The 13,711-nt window shown below is 42.5% G+C and overlaps 1 protein-coding gene across 1 annotated transcript in view; it reads left to right on the top strand.

The window, feature by feature from the left end:
• The window catches only part of syde2 (synapse defective 1, Rho GTPase, homolog 2 (C. elegans)), a 190,707-nt gene that overhangs the window by 63,410 nt on the left and 113,586 nt on the right, over positions 1–13,711 (top strand). Inside the window, exon 3 of the mRNA XM_070886434.1 lies at positions 3,225–4,336. Within this exon, the coding sequence (XP_070742535.1) occupies positions 3,225–4,336 (1,112 nt within the window). The remainder of the gene's footprint in view (positions 1–3,224; positions 4,337–13,711) is intronic.

Below are 13,711 nucleotides of genomic sequence, written 5' to 3'. Positions count from 1 at the left end.
TCCGGCATGATTCCGGCTGCCGGGCGCGCGTGCGCAGAACGCGGCCAACCTCCACCCCGACTTCAGGGCCGCTGCGACACCCGGGCCGCTGGGGCCGGTGCGACACCCGGGCCGCTGGGGCCGCTGCGACACCCGGGCCGCTGGGGCCGCTGCGACACCCGGGCCGCTGGGGCCGCTGCGACACCCGGGCCGCTGGGGCCGCTGCGACACCCGGGCCGCCAAGGGCCCACTGACACTTCGGGCCTACCCAGACCGCCGACCTCGGGCCGTTGACCTCCCCTCATCCGGCAAAATCCCTTATTCGGCACAGGCCAGGTCCCGAGGGTGTCGGGTAAGGGAGGTTCAACCTGTAGTTTCATTTTGCTGCTGATAAGGCATATAGAAGGATTTGGCTTTCTTTTCATTTCATTTTAGCTCTGCTTTATTGAATTTGTCACCTTTAATTTTGGTTGTTTCATTCCCTGTTTATGCTCTGAAGTTGCACTTGAAGCTGTTTTTGCTCTTGTGGGAGAGAGGAAAGGATAGCTGCCACGAGCCACTTTCTGGCTGCTCTTCAGGCATTTTGCATGAGACCTACCACAGATGTGGCTTCTCTTTAGTTCCAAAATAGAATGCATGAAGCAATTTTAAATGTGGGGGTGGATGCAATTAGCATAATGGTGCAGCGGGCCTTCTCATCTGTTTTGAATTATTCAAAGGGAACTTATGTACATGGTGGATGTGAAAACTGCTGAAAGATGGCCAGAGTAGAAGCAGCCATGTTAATAGCCGCAAATCTGAGGGTTCAATTTTCCCCAAAGCTTTTTTTTTGGGCGTACTTGAAGAGTTACACCTGTTTTTTTTTTGGGCCCAAGTACGCATTGCATCAATTTAAAAAGACATTGAAATATATTGCAGCAACTTGCCTCCAATGCTCCCAGCCGAAGGGCTTGCAGGTCCGGTCCGGTCCGCTGCCCGAATGGCCTCCCCGGTTTGCTGCCAGAATCGGTCTTCCGGTTTCTTTCTCTTTCTTTCTCTCTCTCTCTCTCTCTCTCTCTCTCTCTCTCTCTCTCTCTCTCTCTCTCTCCCTGCCCCCCTCCCTCCCCCAGGAATCTGCTGAACTTACCTACGCTGGCCTAAGCAGAATTGGAGTAACTCTCAGCTAGCCAAACTTGCCTAATTGGCGCGGGTGGCAGGTTAAAAAACAAACCTAAAAAAGTCGTAACTAACTGAGTTACGCTGGTGCAAATTCATTGAAGAAACTGTGTAATTTTAACTTAGGCCAAAAAAAGCAGCCTGCTCCAAAAAAACAGCGCAAATCACTGGGGAAAATTGACCCCTATGTATGGAGCACAACAGTGAAATGAGAATTCCAGAACAAAAACAAGGGTATTAAACCATATGGGTTTGATTTGTTGTGAATGATCTAAATGGACACTGTTTATAGTTGGGATGAGTGGCAATCCAGCCCATGTTTTGTCACTATAAAACTAGACTTTGGGGTAACTTGCACTGAAAAACAACTGGTTATGTACAGTAATAGCACTGGGCTTTATATTGGAAATTATATTGTCTTGTGTTCCATTGTATTTGCTCCTCCTCTCCCCTTAGCTCTTAAGTGTCTGCCACTAAAGAAAAGATTAATTTTGCATAGTCTAAAAATGGCCCATGTTGTTGATGAATGCTGTATGGCAGCCTTGCTATTCGGATTTCTCTGATTTACAGTACAAGGAGAGGTATTGTCTGAATTTATCAGATGTCCCATTTTTTGGACTGGTTTCTTGCCAGAACCACCCAGCAAACAGCTGGAGTATAGACCTTTCAGTCTTCGGAAATGTCTGCTGCTGCAGTACACAGATGCAGATAACAAGAAAAACTCTGCTTTTGTTTCCTTAAAAATCAGCCTCCTTATTTAGTTGCCTTATCTTGAGTTGGGAACATGTTAGTAGAACAGGCATTTGATCCTTATGTCCCTGATGCAGTTTCAGTTTTAAGTGTAAAAGCACAGTGAGCAAGATATAGAGTTCCCAGGCCTTACTGAAATTCTACTTGCACCAAACAGGGTGCTGGAAGTTAAATGACATTCTTCAACCGGCTATTAGCCACTATATTCTCTTGCTGTACTTTATTTACAAAGCCTAGCTACAGATTGAGTTAATTAACAAACTTAGCCATTGCTTCCATATGCTGATGAGTGCATATCGACAGGTACATTATTTCAAACAAACTTGATGTCTGAAAGTGACCAACGAGATTAGCTCCGCAATTGTAGCTTCTCATAGGGGTGAATACATCTGTCGACTTAAAGTAGAGTAGTGTCTCCGCTCTGAAGCTACTTACATGAGGTGCTTAATGAACATGTGATCTATTAAGACGTGCATTGTGAATCAATCTTTTTACTCAATTTAAAATGAAAACAATTCAAAAGTTAAAGATTTTTTTTCACAGAGGAGATTGTACTGAATTATTCTAATTAATTGTTAAATGCGGCCAAATTGCCTGCTGCAGTTCCCACATTACAACAGTGACTATACTCCAAGTACTTCATTGGCTGTAAAGCGCTTTGAGATGTCCAATGGTTGTGAAAGATGCTATATAAATACAAGTCTTTTAATGCCAACATCAACAGTACAATGTTAGACATGTTATGGATTCCTTCCCTCCTCTGAAAGTGTTGACTCCTTACTCAGGAGTGCTGTCATCTGAGCACCTCTGATATCTTACTCAAATGACCATTATTTATACCTGAGACTTTACTGACTGCCAGGAAGCTGCTTCACAGGGCGGCAGGTGTGGGGGTGGGGGAGAGGAAAGGAATGATGGTGCAATTATAATGGTCAGATTCTGTCCCAGTTCACAGTTCCAGTAAAGACTAGTGTGATCAGGAGTGAGAGGCCCCCATCAGTACTTTTACTTTATGCCTTTCTCCCAACCCATGGGTACTGAGGCCAATTGCGGTATCCTTACTGCCACTGAAGTAAGATTGATTAACATAGCCCAGCCTGGGGCTTGCACTTGGACTATGTGGCTCATTCACTGCTAGATTACGTGCTGAACTATTGAGAAAACCCAACTTTGTTTTATTTTAATAAAATATGAGCAATGTCCACAAATTATTTGCGGTCAATTGCAAATGTGTTATTGATGTTTAAGTTCTGGTAAAATTTTTAGTTACAAGTTTTTCAGAGATTCAGAATATGGTGTTTGAATTGAGTTTAACATAATCTTCATTAATTTGGTTTTAGTAGCTGCCTCTGATCCCTCCAATGGTCCTGTCTGTGCAGTAGCAGTAGTAGCGACAGCAGCAGCAACGACCGACTTTTCTCCGCCATCCAGCCCCAACCCTTTGAAAAAGGGTACTGCAATTAATTGGTCCTTTCCAGAAAAGATAAAATCTCCACGAACTGTGAGGAAGCTTTCAATGAAAATGAAAAAACTTCCTGAACTCAGCAGAAAATTGAGTGTTAAAGGGACTTCAAGCCATAACTGTAATGATAATCACAATTCATCGCCCAAAGGCAATCACGGGCCCTCCTTATCTCCTGGAATTGTGACTAATGCTGCTAGTAGGAATGTCATCAGTCGCTATCACCTGGATACAAGTGTTGTATCACAGAACTACAAGAAGAAAAGTTCAGGAAGCTCCAAATCTGCCAGCAAGGGTGGCTACCTTAGCGATGGAGATTCACCAGAACTCGTAGCTAAATCGGGTAAGCACTCCTGTGAAAGCAAACCTGCAAAGGGGAACATTGCTGCAACCTCTCATAAAACACACAGTACAGAAATTGATATTGATGCTTTCAGGCATTACAGCTTTGTGGATCAGCCTAAGTGTTCTCAATATATTTCAGGACTAATGAGTGTACATTTTTATGGTGCTGAGGATTTAAAGCCACCAAGGATTGATTCTAGAGATGTATTCTGTGCCATACAAGTAGATTCAGTCAACAAGGCCCGAACAGCCTTATTGACCTGCAGAACCACGTTTTTGGATATGGACCACACATTTAATATTGAGCTAGAGAATGCACAGCATCTTAAGTTGGTAGTCTTCAGCTGGGAGCCAACGCCTCGTCGGAACCGTGTTTGTTGCCATGGTACTGTTGTGCTCCCCACGCTCTTCAGGGTTTCCAAGATGCATCAGCTGGCAGTAAAACTCGAACCCAGAGGGCTCATTTATGTGAAACTGACTCTGATGGAGCAGTGGGAAAACTCATTGGACAGCCCAGACGGAGAACGGGAGCCAGTGGTGTTTGGTGTTGAGGCACGGAAAATAGTTGAGAAGGAAAATACGGGCTTGAGGGTGCCACTGTTGATGCAGAAATGTATTGTGGAAATTGAAAAACGAGGCTGTCAGGTAAGCCCATAGTCAATTTAAGTTATAATTGGGAAAGTTCTGTCTTTATAACTACATATGTGCTAGATTCCGTGCTAAGTCAGAAGGTCGTAGGTTCAAGGTCTGCTCCAGAGCATCAAGAGCATTATCAAGGCTGACACACCAGTGCAATATTGAGAGTGTGCTACACTATCAGAGGTGCTGTCTTTTGGGTGAAATGTTAAACGTCAGCCATTTCGGGTGACACAAAAAATCCGGTCGAGTTTTCCCGGTGTCCTGGCCAACATACATCCCGCAGCGAGCAAATGATCTGGTAATGATTCTCATTGCTGTTGGTAGGATCATGCCGTGCATAAATCGGCTGCTGCATTTCCCTACATTACAACACTGACTGCACTTCACAAGTACTTCATTGGCTCTGAAGAGTTTTGGGACATCCTGAGGACCTGAAAGGTGCTATATAAATGCAACTTCTGGGATAGTTCTCCTTGGAGCAGAGAAGGTTGAGGGAAAATTTAATAGAGGTATTCAAAATGATGAGGGGGTTGATTTAGTAGATAGGGAGAAACTGTTTCCACTGGCAAGAAGGTTGGTAACCAGACGACTCAGATTTAAGATAATTGGCAAAAAATCCAACAGGGTAATTAGACATTTTCTACGCAGCGAGTTGTTGCGATCGGGAACGCACTGCCTGAAAGGGCGGTGGGAGCAGACTCAATAGTAGCTTTCAAAAGGGAATTGGATACATACTTGAAAAAGAGAAATGTATAGGTCTATGGGGAAGAGCAGGGGTGTGGGACTAATTGGATAGCTCTTTAAAACAGCCAGTACAGACGTGATGGGCCGGTGGCCTCCTTCTGTGCTGTATGATTCTACATTTCTGCTTCCTTCTAAGTAATTGTGCAAATTTACAGATTATGAGCATCTGCATGCATCATAACCATAAAACTGGGGGCTTAATTTTCTCATGACTGCATGCAAGAATGGATGCATATGCCCCTAATTTGTGCTGGGAAGGAAAGTGCGCAAATTACTTTTGTACCCAAAGAAGCTATTATATCACTTGCCTATTGAGCATTGAACACATACAGACCTGCAAAGCAAGGTCTTGCCTTGTTTTACACAATTTCTGCTAGGGAGATGGAGAAAAGAGACTGAAGGAGGTTCACTTGCTGAACTTCTGCCTTGTTTAGAGCTGGGTGTCTGGCATTTTATTTCTCTTGTGAAGAAGTTGCTGCCGCAGGAGAGATTCTGGCCACACTTATGCTTGCACTGGTTGAACAATGGTATCTCCACCTGGTGCAACAGGCAAAGCGGAGCCTTTTTGAGTTATTACACCATTTTTTCAAAAGAGGGTAAAATCACTGCTGTGCAAGTAGGAATGAATAAAGCACAAACAATGCTTCATTCATTAGTGATTAAAGATATGAAATGTTATTTGAAGGACAGTGGTGACCTTCACTCTTGTGACTGATTAATACAGTACAGCCCTCTGTAAAGCTACCTTTTGGGAGCTGTACAAAAAGTATGTTGCAGCGGCAAAATTTATGTGCTTTGTCTTAGTAAGGTGATGCAAACCATCATTATGTAGCAGTCTACAGTATATCTGTGATTGTTCTGGTAAGGAGAGGCTGTGCATTATCCTTGATATTTGGTAGTGAACATTCTTCAATATGCCTAATATTGGATAGCTAAATTAATCAGATCTGGACCATTGATAGATTGTGTGTGGAACAGTTTCAGTCCTAAATTTACTATATACTAATTTGCACCTGTGTCCTCTTGCTCTACTTCTGCAATTTAATGAAAAATAATATGCCATAATAAACTTTTATACCTCTGAGATCACCAATCAAAGGCCTCCTTTCCAAGTTGAAAAACCCTAGTTACTCCATTTTTTGCTCTTAATGACCTTTGACGTTGGGGATCAGCCTCATGGCTTTTCTCTGCACACTCTCCAGCGTTTCAACATCTCCTTTGGCTTGACGGCTTGAACTGTATGCAGTACTCAAGGTGCGGTCCGATCAGAGCACCGTGCAGCTTGGTCATGACTTTGTCTGACTTGTATTCTCCAGTGTTGGCTATGTAGTTCAACATTCTACTGGCTTTGATTACTTCTTCGTATTGGTTAGATCTCCTGACCATTGAGCCTACTAAAACTCTCAACTTATTCATCAACTATTTCAGCACCTGTCATGGCGTAGGTGGGTCACTTACTTTTTTTCCCAATATGCTTAAATGTTATTTGCCCTGGCTCTGCTCACTTACATATTTTATCCAACACATTCTGTAACTTGAGTTGTCTCCTCCAATTCCACAGTCCCTTCTAGTTCAGCATTATCTACAAATGTGATTACTTTGAGTTGAGTTTCTGAATGCGAGTCATTTATATAGAAATTATAGTTGTCCTTGGGAACCTCCACTCAGTATCTTACTCCCTTCCTCATTTTGACATATCTCCTCTTGAGTATTCATTGCTTTCAACCTTTGAGGCAATTTCTTATCCATTCCCAAGGTTATGAGGGGGCTTGACAAGGTGGATGCAGAGAGAATGTTTCCACTGATGGGGGAGACTAGAACTAGGGGGCATAATCTTAGAATAAGGGGCCGCCCATTTAAAACTGAGATGAAGAGGAATTTCTTCTCGGAGATAGACAGTTTCTTAACCGATAAGGGAATAAGGGGTTATGGGGAGCAGGCAGGGAAGTGGAGCTGAGTCCATGATCGGATCAGCCAAGATCGTATTAAATGGCGGAGCAGGCTTGAGGGACCGTATGGCCTACTCCTGCTACTATTTCTTTAGTTCTTATGTTTACACTGGATTCCTAGAACTTTGAGTTTAACGAATAGCCGGGTCATGTGGAACTTTGTCAAATACAAGTTTAGGTTAGCCACATCGTATGGCTTTCCACAGTCCACTTGCGTTGTAATTTCCTTAAAGAAGCCAACAAGGTTGGTCATCAAGACTTTCCAAGTCCCTACTGACAGCATTTTACCAGGTTGTTATTGTGCAGAAATCCGTATTTCAAAAATGACTGTTTAACTGAAATAAGGAATTGTCAGTTAAACCACTAAGTATCCAATTAACTAAATTTGAACAAATCAAAAGCCATTTCAGTTGGTTGACACCAATGGGAATAATTAAATAACAGAAATCTGTCATTCACTTTTCTCTTGATAGCTACCATTTTCAAACAGCAAAACTAATTGCAAATTGACAGGTACTAATCAAATTGGTCAAATAATTTTGTGGATTTGATTTGGTCTGTCGTATTACATTTTTCACCTACCTGAAGATTTGCAGGTTAAAAACAATTATGTAACACATGATGCCCATTAACAGTGCCACATCAGAATGAAATTTCTAATTGATAAACACCAATTTTGGGGTTGCAATCTGTCATGCTCAGTCTCCCCAGAAGTGCACTGGCAGTCAATTTCAAGTGATCTTTAAGGCCCCATCCACAAAAAGGCAAGTCATTTTTTTGATGCTTTTATTTCTGTGGAGCTCGGGCTAGTGCCAGCCTAGGCACACCCCCATACGGATCGCCCCCCCGTTGCCCTCAGGACCTGCTTGCGGTCCGGCTCGGCATCGGAGCCAAACACATTTCTTAAGGGCACAATCGGCAAGCTGCACTAAGATGCCCAATTGGTGCCCACAACTGGTCAGTTTTAGTCAGAGGAGGCCCACAGTTCTTAGGAGTGAAACCGAGAAGAACTTTTTCATCCAAAGGGAAGTAGAAATATGGAACTGTCTTCCCCCAAAAGGTCGTGGGTGCTGGGTCAAGACAGAGATTGATAGATTTTTATTAGCTAACGGTAACAAGGAATATGGACCAAAGCTGGATAAATGGAGTCGAGGTGCAGATAGAATATAATCATTAAGAAGGAGCCTGTGCCAAGTCTTTGAAAGAGCTGTGAAACCTAGTCCTACAATCTAGCTTTTTCCCCATAACCCCACAAATTAGTTCTCTATTGGAAAACCGCAAATGTAATGCCCCTATTTTAAAAAAAGGCAGACAGAAAGCAGGAAACTATAGACCAGTTAGTCTAACATCTGTCGTTGGGAAAATGCTGGAGTCCATTATTAAGTAAACAGTAGCAGGACATTTGGAAAAGCATAATTCAATCAAGCAGAGTCAGCATGGTTTTATGAAAGGGAAATCATGTTTGACAAATTTGCTGGAGTTCTTTGAGGATGTAACGAGCAGGGTCGATAACAGGGAACCAGAGGATGTGGTGTATTTGGATTTCTAGAAGGCATCGATAAGGTGCCACATAAAAGGTTACTGCACAAGATAAAAGTTCAGGGGTTGGGGGTAATATATTAGCATGGATTGAGGATTGGCTAACTAACAGAAAATAAAGTGTCTGGATAAATGGGTCATTTTCCAGTGGCAAACAGTGACTAGTGGGGTGCTGCAGGGATTGGTGCTGGGTCCTCAACTATTTACAAACTATATTAATGATTTCGATGAAGGGACTGAGTGTAATGTAGCCAAGTTTGCTGATGATACAAAGATGGGTGGGAAAGCAAATTATGAGGAGGACACAATAAATCTGCAAAGGGATATAGACAGGCTAAGTGAGTGGGAAAAAATTTGGCAGATGGAGTATAATGTAGGAAAATATGAGGTTATCCACTTTGGCAGAAAAAATAGAAAAGCAAATTATAATTTAAATGGAGAAAAAGTGCAGAGGGACCTGGGGGTCCTTGTGCATGAAACGCAAAAAGTTAGTATGTAGGTACAGCAAGTGATCAGGAAGGCAAATGGAATGTTGGCCTTTATTGCAAGGGGGATAGAGTATAAAAGCAGGAAATCCTGCTACAACTGTACAAGGTATTGGTGAGACCACACCTGGAGTACTTTGGTCTCCGTATTTAAGGAAGGATATACTTGCTTTAGAGGCTGTTCAGAGAAGGTTCACTAGGTTGATTCTGGAGATGAGGGGGTTGACTTATGAAGGTAAGTTGAGTAGGTTGGGACTAGATTCATTGGAGTTCAGAAGAATGAGAGGTGATCTTATCAAAACATATAAGAAAATAAGAGGGCTCGACAAGTTGGATGCAGAGAGGATATTTCCACATAGGGGAAACTCAAACTAGGGGCATAGTCTCAGAATAAGGGGCCATCCATTTAAAACTGAGTTGAGGAGGAATTTGTTCTCAGGGGGTTGTAAATCTATAGAATTTTCTGCCCCAGAGAGCTGTGGAAGCTGGGTCATTGAATATATTTAAGGCGGAGATAGACAGATTTTTGAACGATAAGGAAATAAAGTATTAAGGGGAGCGGGCTGGGAAGTGGAACTGAGTCCATGATCAGATCAGCCATGATCTTGTTAAATAGCGGAACTGGCTCGAGGGGTCAAATGGCCTTCTCCTGCTCCTATTTCTTACGTTCTACAAATACATGTCGAATTGCCTTTTGAAAGTTCCTGTGGAATCTCCTCCACAACCCTTTCAGGTCGTGCATTCCAGATCTTAACTATGCCCCCTTTAGACTCTCCAGCCAGGGGAAATAACCTCTTAGCATCTACCCTGTCAATCCCCCTTAGAATTTTGTATATTTCAATGAGATTACACCTCATTCTTCTAAACTCGAGTGTATAGGCTCAATCTCTCCTCATAGGACAACCTTCTCATCCCAGGAATCAATCTAGTGAAACTTTATTGCACTGCCCCTAAGGCAGTGTGTCCTTTCTCACATAAGGAGACAGCCTTGCTCTGCCACCTTCGAAGATTTGTGAATATGCACCCCCAGTTCTGTTTGCTCTTCCACCCCCTCAAAACAGTACCATTTAGATTATACTGCCTATCCATGTTGTTTGTACCAAAATACATCACTTCACACTTATGTGCATTAAATTGCGTATGCCCAGTTCACCAGTCTGTCTGTCCTCCTGTTGATAAGTTTTGTATCATCCTCACACTTTGAAATTGTACTCCCGACACTCAGGTCATTTTATATATAACAAAATAATGGTTCTAATACTGACCCCTGGGGGGACCCCACTGCATACTCCTCTCCAGTCAGAAAAAATCCATTCACCACTACACTCTGACTCCTATCTCATAGCCAATTACGTAGCCAAGTTACCACTGTCCCGTTAATACCATGTGCTTCTATTTTCTGTATACATCTGTTAATGTGGTACTATAACAAATGCCTTTTGAAAGTCCATATATACAACATCGACTGCATTACCTTTATCAACCCTCTCTGTACTTCATCAAAGAAGATTAATCAGACGTGATTTGCGAAACCCATGCTGGTTGTCCCTTCTCCAAGTGAGAATTAATTGACAATGATCTCTGGTAGTTTTTCCACCACTGACGTTAGACTGATTGGACTAATTGGCTTGTAATGACCAGGTTTAGTGTTCTTTTTTGAACAGGGCTGTAATATTTGCAATCCTCCAGTCATCTGGCACCACTCTCATATCCAAGAAGGATTGGGAGATTGTGCTCAGAGCTTCTGCTATCTCCACCTTAGCTTCCCTCAACAACCTAAAATGCATCCCATCTGGATTGGGTGACTTGTTATCTTTGAGTGATGCCAACCTATTTAGCACCTCCTCTCTACTTATTTTTATCCTATTCAATATCTCTACTCCACCCCTCCCACTCTATTGAAACATTAACTTCATCCTCTTTTGTGAAGATAGGTGCAAAGTACTCATTCAGTACCTCAATCATGCCCTCTGCCTCCACAAGAAGATTTCCTTTTTTGGCCCCACCATTCCTTTAACTATCCTTTTACTATTTATGTTGATTAAAGGTTTTTGGGTTCCATTTTATGTTACCAACTAATCTTTTCTCATAATCTCTCTTTGCCCTTGTGTCCTTTTTCAATTACCCCCTGCACTCTCTCTCTCCTGCCTGGTTTCGATTGTATGCTGTACCTGACATTTGCCATAAAACTCTTTATAAAAAAAAAAAATTAAACCTCTTTTTGCTTTGCCTTCCAGGAAGCTCTAGTTTTGGTTGCCTTATCTTTCCTCTTTATGGGAATATGCTTGGTTTGTATCCGAACTATCTCAGCCTTGAAGCCTGCCATTGCTCATTTACTGGCCAATCTTAGTTTCCAGGTTACCTGTGCTGGATTCCTTCTCAAATCAACATTGATTTTTCTTTGTCCCTTTCCATAACTAGTTTAAACCTAATTATATTGTGATCACTCTTACCCAGATGTTCTCTCACTGCAACACACTCTACTTGCTCTACTTCATTCCCTAGAACCAGATTCAGCACTGATTCCTTCCCTCGTGCTAGAAACATACTGATTAAGAACATTTGTCTGTAAACATTATAGGAATTTGTCACTCTCTTTGCCCTTTACACTGTTTTTTCCTAGTCTGCTATTATTTTTGCATCTCTCTGAAATTTGCTCCTCTGTCTCCTTCTCACTATTTGGAGATCTGTAGTAAACATCATCATCATTATAGGCAATCCTTCGAAGCGACACGCCAAAAAGGGATGAGTTCACAGGTGTTTCAATGAAGGACCTTAATATTCCAGGTCCTGAACTACATCCTGAAGGGTGGAAGATGCCTGTGCGTGGATTTTTTTAACGTGTGGTGGCTGTTGCACACCAGCCACCACACGGGCTTGACAGAGCTAGGTCTTGGTCCAGTGACAAGGGTTAACCAGGACGACTGGAGACCAGCTCTGCTGCACGGACCGAGCGTGTACAGATATCGCAGTGTGGGCTGGTCCGTGCTGCCCCTGGGCCCTTGGCTCTTCTGGGCCCCAGACTCTTGCTTCTCCTGGACCCCAGTCACTTCCTTCTACAAACGCTTGCCGCTCCTTCGCCTCTCCTGCTGTGCCTGCCCGTACTGCAATCAGCGACCTGACTTGGCAGCCGTCACCCTCCTGCAGTGGTATGCCACTGCACGCTGCTCCCCCTGATGGCCCCGGCCTGCTGATGGTCTTGCAGGCTGGGACCGCACCGATTTCCGGGCCGGGCTCCCTCTAATGCACCCAGCAATGTAACACCCAGCCATGATTTGATAGATTTTTATTTGGTAAGGGTATCAAAGGATATGATTCCAAAATGGGTAAATGGAGTTGAGGTACAGATCAGCCATGATGCAATTAAAATAACAATACAGGCTCAAGCAGCTGAATGGCCTACTCCTGTTCCTGTGTTCTTCAGTCACTTTTTAGTAACTATTGTACATAAAATATACAGACGTTGGCTCCAATCATACTAGTGATTTTGGGGAACTATTTTCAAGCAAATGTTCAACAGCATTGAAAGTATGTTCAATCGTCTATTATAATATTAGTCAAAAATTTAGAGTAATTCCTGTTCTTTTGAAGACATTTTAGTACAAGATTCTTAGTGAACACATTCCAAGGCTGCAGTGGGGTTTTCTGGATTCGTCTGGCACCAGAGCAACATCAGTTGATTTGAGGTTGCACTCCTACTGTTTGTAAAGGGAACGCTCTGGGATATTGGCGACACTTCCTGACAGTGGCCTAGCTGGAAGAGCAAACATACTTAATTTTTATTGCCGAGATGCAAATCATTATTATATAAATGTGAAAGACATTTTTGAGACTTATAAGAGTGTAATTTGAACAAAAAGTAAACTACCCTCTAAACGTGCCTGCTCCTTTTAATTTAAAAAACACTTGTTCCAAAGAAAGTATTTTGGGGAAGAGTATTTGTATTGAAGCAATTTAGTCATTTTTTTGGCCAGTGCTTTTTTAAAAAAAAAACAATTTGGTTGAATTTGCTACTGAAGTAGGCTTATTTTTCAGTCTGTGGAAATATTTCTTCGGTTCTCCTTCACTTGAGCCATTTTGCCTCTATTGCCTGCACTGCCCCATTGTTTGTACTGAACATTTGAAGTTTGAAATGTGAACTGCCTCTATAACTTAGTGTCAGATGGCCTGAGCTGTTTGAGCTATTGTACGTAGACCCAGCAATCTATGTACCGAAGATGAGTTAATGTCTGAATTCATTGACCTCCGGATTCGTGGATGTTTATTTTAGACATCTGTGCTTTGAGCAGTCTGTAGGATCAAGAGCTGTTATTCTTCAACCATCAGCTTTATTTCAGATAAATAGAATAAGTTTTGGCTTTGCAAATGTAATCATATCTGTTACATTATTTTTCTTTCTCTCCTATATTCCTTAATTGGTTCCACATCAATAAACCTGTTTCTTGTTGCTTCCCACACTGTCACTAAATACGGCAACGTTTTAGGTCAGTTGCCCTAATTAGAGATGACATTGGTCCCAGCAGAGGCACATGGCCTGAACATTGCACAACTCTGGGTCTGCTAATGCTTAAAGTATTGTTAGAAACAAAGTGATTAGATAAGTTGCTCAAGGAAAATAAAATGCTGTTGATATTTGATGGTGCTGTCAACAGAGCAAGTACAGT

The sequence above is a fragment of the Pristiophorus japonicus genome, chromosome 8, assembly GCF_044704955.1.
Source record: "Pristiophorus japonicus isolate sPriJap1 chromosome 8, sPriJap1.hap1, whole genome shotgun sequence".
NCBI lineage: Eukaryota > Metazoa > Chordata > Chondrichthyes > Pristiophoridae > Pristiophorus > Pristiophorus japonicus.
This window is presented reverse-complemented; position numbering and strand designations above follow the sequence as displayed.